The sequence below is a fragment of the Papaver somniferum genome, chromosome 7, assembly GCF_003573695.1.
Source record: "Papaver somniferum cultivar HN1 chromosome 7, ASM357369v1, whole genome shotgun sequence".
Taxonomy (NCBI): domain Eukaryota; kingdom Viridiplantae; phylum Streptophyta; class Magnoliopsida; order Ranunculales; family Papaveraceae; genus Papaver; species Papaver somniferum.
In genome coordinates, this window is record NC_039364.1 from 28,965,179 (window position 1) to 28,977,423 (window position 12,245).

At 36.0% G+C, this 12,245-nt stretch overlaps 2 protein-coding genes across 4 annotated transcripts; one reads left to right on the forward strand and one right to left on the reverse strand.

The window, feature by feature from the left end:
* The first annotated feature begins 2,557 nt into the window (after positions 1 to 2,557).
* Positions 2,558 to 7,052, forward strand: LOC113296817 (transcription factor PIF1-like). Of its 2 annotated transcripts, XR_003333155.1 has the most exons (9): positions 2,558 to 2,969; positions 3,052 to 3,979; positions 4,751 to 4,849; positions 4,934 to 4,999; positions 5,116 to 5,181; positions 5,695 to 6,012; positions 6,109 to 6,172; positions 6,407 to 6,474; positions 6,559 to 7,052. XR_003333155.1 is itself a non-coding variant. In XM_026545166.1 (8 exons), the coding sequence occupies exons 1-8, from the start codon at positions 2,869 to 2,871 to the stop codon at positions 6,409 to 6,411; spliced, it is 1,647 nt and encodes a 548-aa protein (XP_026400951.1). In that variant the 5' UTR covers positions 2,558 to 2,868; the 3' UTR covers positions 6,412 to 7,052. The 2 variants fall into 2 exon arrangements, 1 of the variants encoding a protein (XP_026400951.1); XM_026545166.1 differs by having other exon boundaries at positions 6,407 to 7,052.
* Positions 7,053 to 7,139: 87 nt separating this feature from the next.
* LOC113296818 (zinc finger HIT domain-containing protein 3-like) lies at positions 7,140 to 11,758 on the reverse strand. Of its 2 annotated transcripts, XM_026545167.1 has the most exons (7): positions 11,502 to 11,755; positions 11,259 to 11,290; positions 10,897 to 10,974; positions 10,231 to 10,311; positions 9,165 to 9,253; positions 8,259 to 8,309; positions 7,140 to 7,404 (listed from the first exon to the last, which is right to left on the reverse strand). In XM_026545167.1, exons 1-7 carry the CDS (start codon positions 11,579 to 11,581, stop codon positions 7,381 to 7,383), a joined length of 435 nt encoding a protein of 144 aa, XP_026400952.1. In that variant the 5' UTR covers positions 11,582 to 11,755; the 3' UTR covers positions 7,140 to 7,380. The 2 variants fall into 2 exon arrangements, with proteins under 2 accessions (XP_026400952.1, XP_026400953.1); XM_026545168.1 differs by lacking the exon at positions 11,259 to 11,290 and having other exon boundaries at positions 11,502 to 11,758.
* Between the last annotated feature and the right edge of the window lie 487 nt (positions 11,759 to 12,245).

The window sequence follows — 12,245 nt, forward strand, 5'->3', positions numbered from 1 at the left end:
TTATCAGCTAAAATGAGATGAAAGAAAAATATACGAATTTTTATTCTAGTCAAATTGGAGTATATCCAGATTAATTATGATATACCTAATAAGACAAAACCTGGATCATTATGAAGTAAACAAGAAATCCCTTAACCTTGTATTTTCTAAATAGCTAATATACCCTTGTTTAATTAACACTAAAAAAATCCGATTAGCTTATTTAATTGAGTTTAGATTAATTAATTGAGTAGATTAAAACTTATGAATTTAAGTTATGAAATTTTGTGTTTGATTGAACTTATGTGGGAGGATTTTTGATGATTTTTTTTTTTGTTTTGAAGATATTTTTATCAACTTAAATGAAAGCACACTACCCAAACACTTCTAAAACGGGGATTGCAAAGCTGTTGTATGAAATCATACTCAAAATTAGAGAAGAAATCAACACTTTCACTTCTGAAAGTATGAAAAGTCGGCAAGGTCGACGAATGAAGACCATGCCGACTAAAGGTGGCCGGCATGCTTGTTTCTAAAAAACAATGCCGACTTTATTATTTTTGACACACAGGAGACTGTTGTAAATGCCTCAATAGTCGGCATCTTATTGATTTCCTACCTCGCCAGCTAACTTATAGTCGGCAAGGTCGACAAAAAATACCTTGTCGACTATAAGATTTTTGACATACAGAGAAAGGTGTTATAAATGCATGATTAGTCGGCAAGGTATTAATTTCATAACCTGCCGACTAAACTATAGTCGTCAAGGTATAAGGATGAATACCGTGACGACCCTGTAAATGCTAATTTCAGAGATGAAAAGTCGGCACAATATTCAACCTAGGAAGCTGCCGACTAGTATTAATCGGCAAGGTCGACAAAAAATTACCCTGCCGACTAGTATTAGTCGGCAAGGTCGAAAAAAAATACCCTGCCGACTTTTGATAAAAATGTTGAATCATAAGGGATTTGAGATTGGGTATGATTGTGTACCCAATCTCGAAACACTTATGTTTTTTTTTTCATTTTGATTTTTTTTTTAATTTCATCATGTAGAGATTTTGAAATCATAACCAATGTTAGGAGATTTAAAAAAAAATGATAGGTTTTAGTCGTCATGGTTTAAATTTGGCTGAAAATAGTAAGGACAATTTGGTCTTTTAGTATATTTTAGATATCCCTTAACACACTATCTTAGATGGGAACAAAATGAATATACACCAATTAATCTGGATATACTCAATCTCGCCAGGATTTTTATCCGTTCAACATTGTTTATTTTATTTTCATCCGCTTTCAAAAATTTAATAAACTGATTATATCCTATCTTTGGTGAGGACAAGAAAGCAAAATGGTCTTTCTTGGTTAAATAGTATATATCAGAACCTTTTCACTATGGTCATGTTCACCATTATTTTTTCCTTTCTACCGAATACCTTTCATATTTAATGTGTAATTAACTAAAACACCGCTATCACGATGGGGAGGGTCGACCAAAGATAAACAAAACAAGTTTGAAAAGGGGGAAGTGTCAATTTTCCTAAGACGGAGGTAGTACATTGTTTTATTAGTTATAAAGGAAAATTAATTGATGCCTAGACCAAAATATGGATGCATAATGTGTTATGTATTCTTTGTGGTGGTTTGCTTAATGTCTATGCATCCAATTTTCGAAAATTGTGCCTAAAAGGATAAACACCTCCGAATTTTTCGTAAAAAGTCCAAAATTGATATTGTTGTTTCTACTCACTGTAGATCTCTTTAAAATCTTTCCAACGGGACAAATTTTGTAAAATTTCATGGTACAGATTTTTTGATATGTTATATTCTAGTTTGCTTGCCAGTTAGACCTCTGAAGAAATAGAATACATAAAGAGTTATAGTAATTGAACTAAAAGGGAGGGACAGTTTTGTCCAGTGAAAAAGTGACTCCCTCTCCTTTTATCAAATTGTACATTTGCATTAGCTTTCATTTTACAAAAAAAAATGTTCATAAAAATGACTCCCTCTCTTCGAACCCTCTAATCTTCGATGACTAGATGCAAAAATAATAATAATAATGTTAAGAAATAGTCCAAATTAATATTATTTAATTTTTGAGATAGTTTCTTGTCGAATATCCTAATTATATATCATGAACGGAAGTAAAATAAAAGCTACTCCCTCCATCCAATTTAGAAGAAGATTTTAGGGTTTTTACAAGTTCGGTATTACATGAAGATATTTAATTTTAAAAGAATTTCTTGATTTATCCTTGTTTGGAATCGTATAAAAATACATTTTCTTTAATCGGCATGTAAACATCTAAACCTTCACATGCACTTGTAAGTATCAAAACTGGAATGAAGTTGGTGGGTAAAATTGTTGGACGGTAAGAAAATTTTACGGTAAATGTAGGAATTTTGGTCAGTAAATATTTGATGGTAAAACTATGCAATCATAACAAGGGCATGTAGTGCCAAAAACAAATGATTAAAATAATAGAGGCTAAGAAAAAAAATCTAAAATAGCTTATCTACCATAAAATCTAAATAAAGTAGTAATAAGCAAAAATCCAACTGATTTTTAATTAAGAAAACAATAAAATCAAAAATAGAAAGTATAATGAATCAGAGAGTCGGTATGGGCAGGAGAAGCAGATATGACAGTTAGACGGTATGTCATTTCAGACACACAACACAAAACACACATTACTACTACTAACATTCACTCTCTCAAATCAATCACTGTTTTTTTCATCAGAGTTAGATCCCATTTCCCCATTTTCACTTCTAATCTTGATTTTGATTTACTCTCCACCAAATTCATGTTTCTGAGCTCCAAGTAAGGAAGTATTGGTCGTAGCAATTTTTTCTTCTTTATTTTGTTCTTGTTGCAGTGGAGAGGAGAATGAATCGGTGGTGTGTTCCTGATTTTGAAGTAGAAGAAGACCACCACTTAATCCCATCTTCTTCTGGATTACACCGCCCTCCTAATAATAAACCCTCAAAGTAAGTCTATTTGATTTTTGATGTTTTTTTATTTTCTGTGTTTTGATTTTGATTAATATATATGTGCAATAAATAAATATAGACATGGAGGAGATGAGCTAGTGGAGCTCTTATGGGAGAATGGACAACTTGTGAATCAGAATCATAAATCACTTAGGAAGAAAACCCATCATTACTCAAACTCAAAATACCCTTACCAATCACCACAAGATGATTTTGGGGCTGCAAGTATAAGTGGCAGAAGAGAATTTCAGGATATGGGGTCTCGGCTTATGGAAGAAACAGGGGAGGGGGCAGCCGCAACTGGGAGCCAACATCTCTTTATGGAAGAAGATGAGATGGCTTCTTGGTTGCATTACCCTCTCTCACCAGATGATAATTCCGCATTCCGACCAAGGTTCGCCGATGATAATAATAATAATAATAATCATAGCAATCTTGTTTATCCTGCACAATTTGGGGGTGATTATACTCCGCCACAACCACCGCCGCAGCCGCCTGTGAATAGGATAACTCAGATTATAGATGACCGCCCAACAGAACATAAACTCCCAGCACCTACTCCTCCAGAACATAAGTTCTCAGCAGCTACTCCTCCTACTCCTCCAGAACATAAATTCTCAGCAGCTACTCCTGCTCCTGCTCCTCATAGGCCGCCAATACCAACACCAATGTCATCATCTTCATCGTCCAAGTTCCATAATTTTGGGCATTTCTCGCGACACAAAGTGCTGCAAAGTGATGAATCTCAACCAACGACTTCAGATAAGATGAGGACTGGATCAGCAGTATTGGGAAGTTCTTGCGAGACACCGCCTATGTGGGCAAGTAAGAGTAGTGATACAGCAGTGCCAGAAAAAGATGAAGCAGCGGTGGCCTCTGAGCAGATGACAACAAGGACATCCTCTTCTGCTGGTTCAGGTGCTGGTGCCGAGCCGTCAACAAAAATGCCTACAGAGGACAGGAAAAGAAAAGCAAGAGAAACCGACGAACAGGAGTACCAAAGTGAGGTCAGTAGTTCGTTTCTGAACAATGAATAAAGCATGTGAAACCTCATTACAAAAATAAATAGTGAGCATGAACTATGATACTTGTTATGATGTAGACCATTTCCACCTGATATACCTATATATGCTTAGATATGTAATTTACCGACTACAATAAGCTAGCTAAGAGATATAATTAACATTACACTGTCAGGCTCAAATCTTTTGATGGAAAACCTAATAGGAGAATAAAACCCTCGCAACATAGTCACCCAAGTAAGCTGTGTATAAAAGCTTCCGGCTCCATTGTCTTCATTTGGAGTCAAGTTTGGGTCCCCCACAAGCTAACAAACATATCCGGTCCTAGGCTTGTCTATATACTCTGTTTACATTTGGTAAGTTGCCAAATTTAACCAGTTTCAAACATGCTTAGGTTTGATATGCTCAACCATGATTCTGTCTAAAACTAAACTCCAAGCAAGGTCTGCTTTTGCTTGAAAATTAGATTCATGTTGAACCACAGAACATATCTCGAAGGTTTGAGCCAAAGCTAGCATGCTACCTATTTTAGCATAGCAGATGGTACCTCAGGTTTGGATAGGTATGATGGGCAGTCAGACTTTAGGGAGGTTTTGAACCAAGGTTGTGTAATAATTCTTCACCTCGTGCTCCCTTGAAGCAGATGCACGTGAAATCTGAAACTCTGAACACAGTTTCTAGCAGACAAAGTATATTTATTTATCTTCATGACTAGGCAATCTTAACTTTAAACATTTGCTTCTTTTTTCGGAAAAGGATGACAAGTTCGAATCTGTGGACACAAAGAAACAAGCTCGTGGATCAACATCTGCGAGGCGAGCTCGTGCCGCTGAGGTCCACAATCTCTCTGAGAGGGTGAGCTTCTTCTGACTTTTGGTTGCCTTGTCAGCGAGTTGGGTTTCTGTAATTATTCTTAATGTAGTGTGGTATTCAATGTAGAGACGTCGAGATAGGATAAATGAGAAGATGAAGGCCTTGCAAGAACTCATACCTCGTTGCAATAAGGTACAATTGTGCATATTTTCCTTCATTACATTATTCTTTGCAACATGAGTATGCTTGCCTTAATCTAGTTTCATACAGTTATTTATATACTTTTCCTTCTGTTTACGAGTTTCCAGTCAGACAAAGCGTCAATGTTGGATGAGGCAATTGAGTACTTAAAGTCGCTACAGTTACAAGTTCAGGTTTGTTCTGTAAATCTTTTGCTTCTTTAGTATTCGAGTCACTAGAGCTGCTGCAGTGATGATGATCTAATTGATCATAGATTTATCTTAGGCAGAAATGAATAACTTCACCAGTCCCTATGAAATGCTTCTCATGAAGACGCTGAATTTTTCAATACCAATAGTTTTTCGAATCTGCTAGACGTCGTTTATTTTTGTCTGGTTTACCCAATAGCCATCTCAATGACATCACCGGTTTGGTAGTGTTTTTGTTATAGAATTCCTCAATTCTCCATAAGGAAGCCAAATAATAAATGATGTTTAAATGGAAAGTCATACCTCCACAGATTTTTTGCATTTTGGAATCTAAGACTTAAACTGCATCTCATAGATCTGAGAATACACAAAATAGTGCCGTCTAGTTTTTGTCTTTTGAATGACTCGTGGGAAGTTCTCAGTAAGATGAACAATTTTTTTACTTCTTCTTTTCCTTTTGTCAAAACGCTTGTGTTGAGTTTTTCGGGATATTGGCAGATGATGTCGATGGGATGCGGCATGGTCCCTATGATGTTTCCTCCTGGTGTTCAGCAATACATGTCCCCAATGGGGATGGGGATGGGCATGGGCATGGGGATGGATTTTGGTTTGAATCGACCAATGATGATGCCATATGCCTCAGTTTTAGCTCCTAGACCTGCTCATTTGGGTCAGACTCCTCCTGTGCCTGGATTTCATGTTCCGCCTCCCCCTGCAAACACAAACAACTCGCCGAGACCCCCTATTTTCCCTGCTGATCCCTACCAAAATTATTTCAACAGCCTCCACATGCAAGTACCAAGACACCCGGATCAGGTAGTATGCCGTGGACTCCATAGCTCTATCTATACTGTCATGATAACCTATCCAAAGGATTAAAATTTACTGATGTTATGTTATTTGTAACTGCAGAATGAATCCATGGTCCAGCCATGCCCCAGCAAAGGTGCCGAGGGTGACAACAATCACAAGCCTGGTAAGCTTTGAGCATAATCAGATCTCATAGTATAATCTGAGAATTATCGTAGTACATTTTCTTGATCTCTATTACTGTACCACCGCCCTCCTTGGTAGTTTTGGTTTTACCATAGAGAAAAGAACAACAGAAAGGAAACAGTGACTTCGTAAAGAAAGTAAACCAACATGAATTTTGTCAGCCATGTTAGAGCTGACAAGCATAACTTACCTTCTTGTGTTTTTCATTTTTCAGGATGATCCTTGCTTTACTACCTCCACTGTTAAAATGACAGATGTAGTCATGTAGGGACCGACCTAAAGGTTGGTGGGCCCGGTGATTCTAAATTGCAACTCCCTGCCTAGACTGCCTGTTCATTACTTTCTTACTCGAGCTTCTTTCAATAGACGCAGAGGATTGACCGCTTGATAGTTTTGGCCGATCAATGGTTAGTCCAATTCTTGATGCAAATATACATGGCTCGCCCGGGATGCTGAATGCTGGCTCTGAGTGATCACCACCCGAATCAATTTTTTTAAATTCCGAAGTTTGAAGTAATTCGTCTCCCTTGCAGACCAATGAGTTGGTGAAGGTGGGTCTTAAAAGGTTCTTTTGGAGCTAAATTTTTGCAGAGAACCATGATAACAACTGCTGAATAGTGTCAGCATGTACTACTGAGTATTAGGTTATAATGCGGCTAACACTTTGTCTTTAATCACACTGTAAGCACAAACAACATAAATCCACATAGCACATGCATATATAAATAAATCCCATGTCCCTCTTTTCGTCCCTTTTGCTATTTTTGATCTTTCCTTTTTTTTGATACTGTCTTTCAGCTGCTTGGCTCATTATTTTTTATCTGCCCAACTTATGCTTGGTGGAGTTAATAATTTGATGATGAGTGAATTTGTTTTGAGGTTTATCTTGTAAATTTTGCGCCCGAGTCTATGATTATCTATTTGTTGGCTCAAGATCATGATTTTGAGGATTCCTACTGGGCTGCCTTTCTGTTTTTGTTTCTTTTTGGCCAAGAGTAACAGATCAAATAGCAAATATAGGTACAACCAAATATTTTACAAAATATTTTAAAGGATGATATAGGCGCCAGTTACACTTTTAAAAGCTTGTTCTCCTTGGGTTCCCCCTCGATCACGTGCTTAACCATCATTGTGACAGTTGCTTTAAAGATCATTAGCTACCATCTCTGAGTTCCATCCGACTTGTCCTCACCGCTCAATAACAGATAAAATCTGCAGAAAACGACATCAAATTTGTTAGAAGCTCAGAGAAAATCGAATTTGGTATATTCATGTATAGTCTCGAAAACAAAAACAAATTTGTTAGAAGCTCAGAGAAAATGGAATCGTGTATAGGTTTAATATATACAGTTTTTGCAATACAAGTTCATCGAGACCCACAGAAGGGAAGTAGAAGAGAGATCATCAGGACAATCTTCACTATGTGGATCCCTTTGGTGCAAATATTTTTATTCTATTACAATTTGATTAAAAGTTGATAGTCTAATTATGTACATAATATTTGGAGGGAGGTTGCACTACTAGTTACTCCACTTTTGTGGGAAGGATCCACTTCCAAATAAACCGATGTCTATTTTTTATGAGGACATTCTTGCAGCATAAATTATCATTAACCCTCAAATCAATCCTAAGCTGTGCAACAACAATATTATCCCTTTCAATGCATGAAGGTGGGCCATTGATGCCGTCCAACCTAAAAGAGATCAACACTCATCTGCAGAAACCTCATCTGCCTTTCCAATGGTTTTGCCACATCGAGGGAGAGAAGAGTGTGATAACCAAACTATAAAAACCATAGTAACTTCTTGGTTTTGAATGCCCTTGAAATATTAACCATATATATTTTACTATAGAAGATGAGGTCTAATCTACATCTACATTCTAGACATGGTAGTTGAAATATTTACCATATAAATTTTACTATATCATCTACATTTTAGACATGTGTGACTGTCCAACTCTTCGGAATTTGTTTAAATACAATTAAGCAAAAAAAACAGGAAACAAATAACTGGAGGGAGCCAAAAATAGTCATAATTGATTTGTTAACATTCAATAGCACTTACCTTCTCACTTAGTAAGTGAAAGTCCTCCATTTTCATGGCATTTTCAAGTTCCTGCAAAGGAAACAAGAGTTTAAAGAAAAAGAGATGAGCAAAAGATAACATTTTATACGCCAATCATAGAGAATATTTAATTCATTAGTTTCCATTTTTACTTTAAAGCAAGATGTGGTTTAATATTGTTTGTTTACACCATGGCATTATCAACCAAATTTTCGAATCTATATTTGAGCTAAACCTGGTATTCACATATTCAGAAACTTGCAGGAATGAACATCATGTTTAGCAATGATACACAGATGAATACAAACAAATTATATAATCTGTGCATACTCCAGGTGCCTTTGGATTACACCAAAATTTATAATTATAGGGTTGCTAGACTTGATAAGGATTAAAGCAAGATAAATGGCATTAGGGCCAATGTAATGGAAAATAAGTACTGTGAAAATTTTCTTCAAGCCAACACAAATGAAAACTCTTGTAAGATAGTCCTGAAAATCTATGTTGTATAATAAAAACATCTAGGAATTCTGCAACAAAAAAAAAAGCTCAAGCGTAGAGCTTCCTTTTCTCGCTAGAACCAAATATACTAAAATTTCCAATTTTTATTTTCTAGTGGATTGAAGATTCGGTGAAATTCTGAGACCTTCTAGTTTACTTTACGTTTAAGGAAACAGTTTAATTCTTTAAGATAAAGTTCCAATGTGAGATTAGAAGATTTTGCTTCAGAAATAACCATGGAGTATCTACTAACGGCGTCCGTGTAGGACTGAAGGTCGATAGATAGTAGATGTAATCACTAACTAGTTCAAAACTTGTTATCAGGGGGTTAAATTGCTCCAGAAGAATGAAGATCAAAGAGAAAAGAATGTATTCACGAAGATTAAAGAATTGACAGGGACTTACATTCTCTGAATTTGTGGCGGAATCAATATTGTATATGAGCTGACGAAGTTTTTCATCTTTCAATGCATCTCGAATTTCATTACACAAAACTGCACAGGGAAACACTTAAATTTCAGTTAAAAAGGATAACAGCGAGAAAAAGGTAACAATGAGACAAGGTTATGTGACCGCACTCCCTTTATGTACCATAAGTTTTAACATAAATGAAGTACTTGAACTCTAGTGAACGTAAATAAGAAAGTATCACTAAATTGCATACCAAAAGCCACAGTTTAAGAAGCGCAAGCTATATGTGATTCATTTAGACATGCATAAATTGATTAGTACACAGATCTAATGTTTGACTGAAAGGGTTAAGATATTTAAAGAAGGGTATTTTTGAAATTGATGAAGAATAACCAAATTAATTGTTCAAGGCCAACATAATGGAACTTCACATTATAAAGAGGGAGTACTACATTTTTATTTATTTCAGAAGGAAATCTTCATAATGCTTTTGTTGCCTCTTTAAAGGAAATCAGTTTTAAAACTATTACCCATTTCTGTTATTTTTCAGCTACTCTTTCATACTTCCATATGCTTTCAAAGGTGATAACATTCGCATCTCGTAAGGTATAGATACCAGACCAATTGATTTCGTTGAAGTGTGAACGAGACACTATCTTATATCACTAAGATACATCTTAAGTTAATCAACAAGTGTTAGGTTCCTTTTGCGTCTCTCGTCGAAAGTTTTTCTTTACAAAAATGAAAAATCCCTATCAGCTTTGCATGCTATTAACGTTTCTCTGCTGAATTTAATTCATATCTCATAAACATTTTTTTTAAGCATGTATCTCATAAACTGATAAGACATAACTGCATATCTTTGGCTTTAACCTACATCTACGCCGATTCATTCTGATACAGGATATCACAAGGCATGTGCAATGTAAAACCAGAGGCCTAATTAATACCTCACACCTTTTTAATGAAAGGAATAAAAGGTTGACCAACAATTCAAGAAAGAGCAAAACGGACTAACTATTAATGGTAAAGAAAATTTAAGCATGGTCACAAAAATTACCTATGGACTGCAGCTTTGTTTCGGGGAGTACCAAATCTGGCTCCTCTACTTCTAAAGATCTTTTCGAAAGCAATGTCGGATCTGCATCAAATAAATGGCACTAGTTAGAATGTTGGTAACTTACTTTGTTTTTAGCAAACACTTTTGCCAATTTTCAGAATGTGTCAACATTTAGCAATGATAAGGAATTTTCAGAATCTGACATACTGCAGGATAGCAAAAAATCAGTTCTTTTGGAGGATATTAGAGACAAATGGTAACTATTTATCTGTCTGTTGAGTGTTGAAATCAAAATTTTTTTCTGTCCAACTTTAAGTTCAGCTTGAGTGTTTACCTAACACAAAAGTAGCATCATCGGGACATAAAAGTCATTTCCATGTTTCACTTGATTATCATCCATATCAGAGAAGGTATAAACATCACTAGTGATGAGGGTCTAGTGCAGCTGAATTACTCAATCAAGTTGTCAATAACCCCATACTGTTCATTGCGCAAGTTGACAACCCATACTTAATGACTGAGGCTGTTAAGCTATTCTTCCTTTGTTAACTACTAACTATTGACCCTCTAAAAACAATCCCAAGTGTATTGACTGGGTACATCACATAAAAACTCTATCATGCACAAATTTGAAATTTCGTATGGGAAGTAGTCAAAGGTTCTTACATGGTTTTTGATCGGGAGTTACTTGATTTGAAGATGGAGTTTCTGCATTGGAAGTTACTTGTTTTGAACATGGAGTTTCTGCATCAAATAACCACATGTTAGTTCAAAACAAAGTGGTAAAACCAAAATATAGAATGACAAGCAGAACGATAAACAGTGTCCTCAAATCAAAGATCTTTTATACCATGAAGATTTTGCAAAACATAATAAGATGATGCTCAACATTATATGGAAATGTACAAGCAACATTCGAGCAGCAACCAATTTGAAGATAGAAATAGATTGTAAACAAAAGGCACAACCATTGGCCCTAGTAACTTAGTAAGCCAAACTACACAATACATACAAAAAATCCAGATTACCTTTGTGTTTCTTGTAACAGGTTAAAGAGCAACTGCACAGTGAATTCGAAAATCGAAATCAAAACCAGAAAACCAAAAAAAAAAAAACAGAAAAGTGAAATTAGCTCGAGTCCCATTGTAATTGGTTGCCTTATTTATAGGGCACTTATAATACTATGTTTAAGGTTGTCGTTCAGAAAATCAAATAGAACCCTAATTAAAGGATGAATAATGGACTGTGATAAGAAAAGAGTGAGTACTTACTACGGAGCAAAACATGAGGGGCACTTGTATTTGGATATTGCATCTTTGCAGACTTCACAATTTCGAGTACCACCGGCCATTTTTAAAAACTTCCAAATTCTCCTCGTCTAAATCGAATAAACAATCTCAGTCTCTCTCTATCTATATATCCCCGCCGTCCTCCGTCTTTCGAGCTCCGCTCCTTTGCACAGTTGTGCTTTCTGTGCTTTTAGGTTATCTCAGGGAAAGAGGGAACTACAACGAGAGATGAGTTGGGTTGGGTTTTTTTATTTGGGTAGTAGAAGTAGACTACCAGGAGCCAGAATCTGCGCGTGTTCAAGTGACGCCGGGCAGGGTCGTGAGGCCAGCGGCATAGGGGAAACATTATTTCGGCTACATGTCCCAAAGGTCAGGTAACCAACTTGTTATAGAGCGTTCCGATACTCATAAGATAGTTTTTATGACTTTTAGAAGCAACAAGTTAGTTTTTCGACTTCTGATAATGATTTTTGAGAAAAGTCAAAAATCTATTTGGTAATGATTTTTCTAAAAGTATTTTTCAACTACCATCTCAACCAAGCGTGCCCACTTTCCCCGCTTTCCTCTCAAGTAATTCTTAACAGAAACCCAACACAAAGCCAGTTACAAATGATGCAAATCCAGAAACGACAATCCACAAAGACTATTGTGGTACACTGCTACTATAATTCTCAGCAACATTACTCTCTTTTTCTTATCCTACTTGCAGATGAAGGACTACACATT

Coding starts and splice junctions, on each gene's coding strand:
- LOC113296817 (XM_026545166.1), top strand. CDS start 2,869: ATGAATCGGTGGTGTGTTCCTGATTTTGAAGTAGAAGAAGACCACCAC. Junction 2,970..3,051: donor CCTAATAATAAACCCTCAAA/GTAAGTCTATTT, acceptor AAATAAATATAG/ACATGGAGGAGATGAGCTAG. Junction 5,182..5,694: donor CGCTACAGTTACAAGTTCAG/GTTTGTTCTGTA, acceptor GGATATTGGCAG/ATGATGTCGATGGGATGCGG.
- LOC113296818 (XM_026545167.1), bottom strand. CDS start 11,581: ATGGCCGGTGGTACTCGAAATTGTGAAGTCTGCAAAGATGCAATATCC. Junction 10,312..10,896: donor AACTCCCGATCAAAAACCAT/GTAAGAACCTTT, acceptor TATTTGATGCAG/ATCCGACATTGCTTTCGAAA. Junction 8,310..9,164: donor CCGCCACAAATTCAGAGAAT/GTAAGTCCCTGT, acceptor TTTCCTTTGCAG/GAACTTGAAAATGCCATGAA.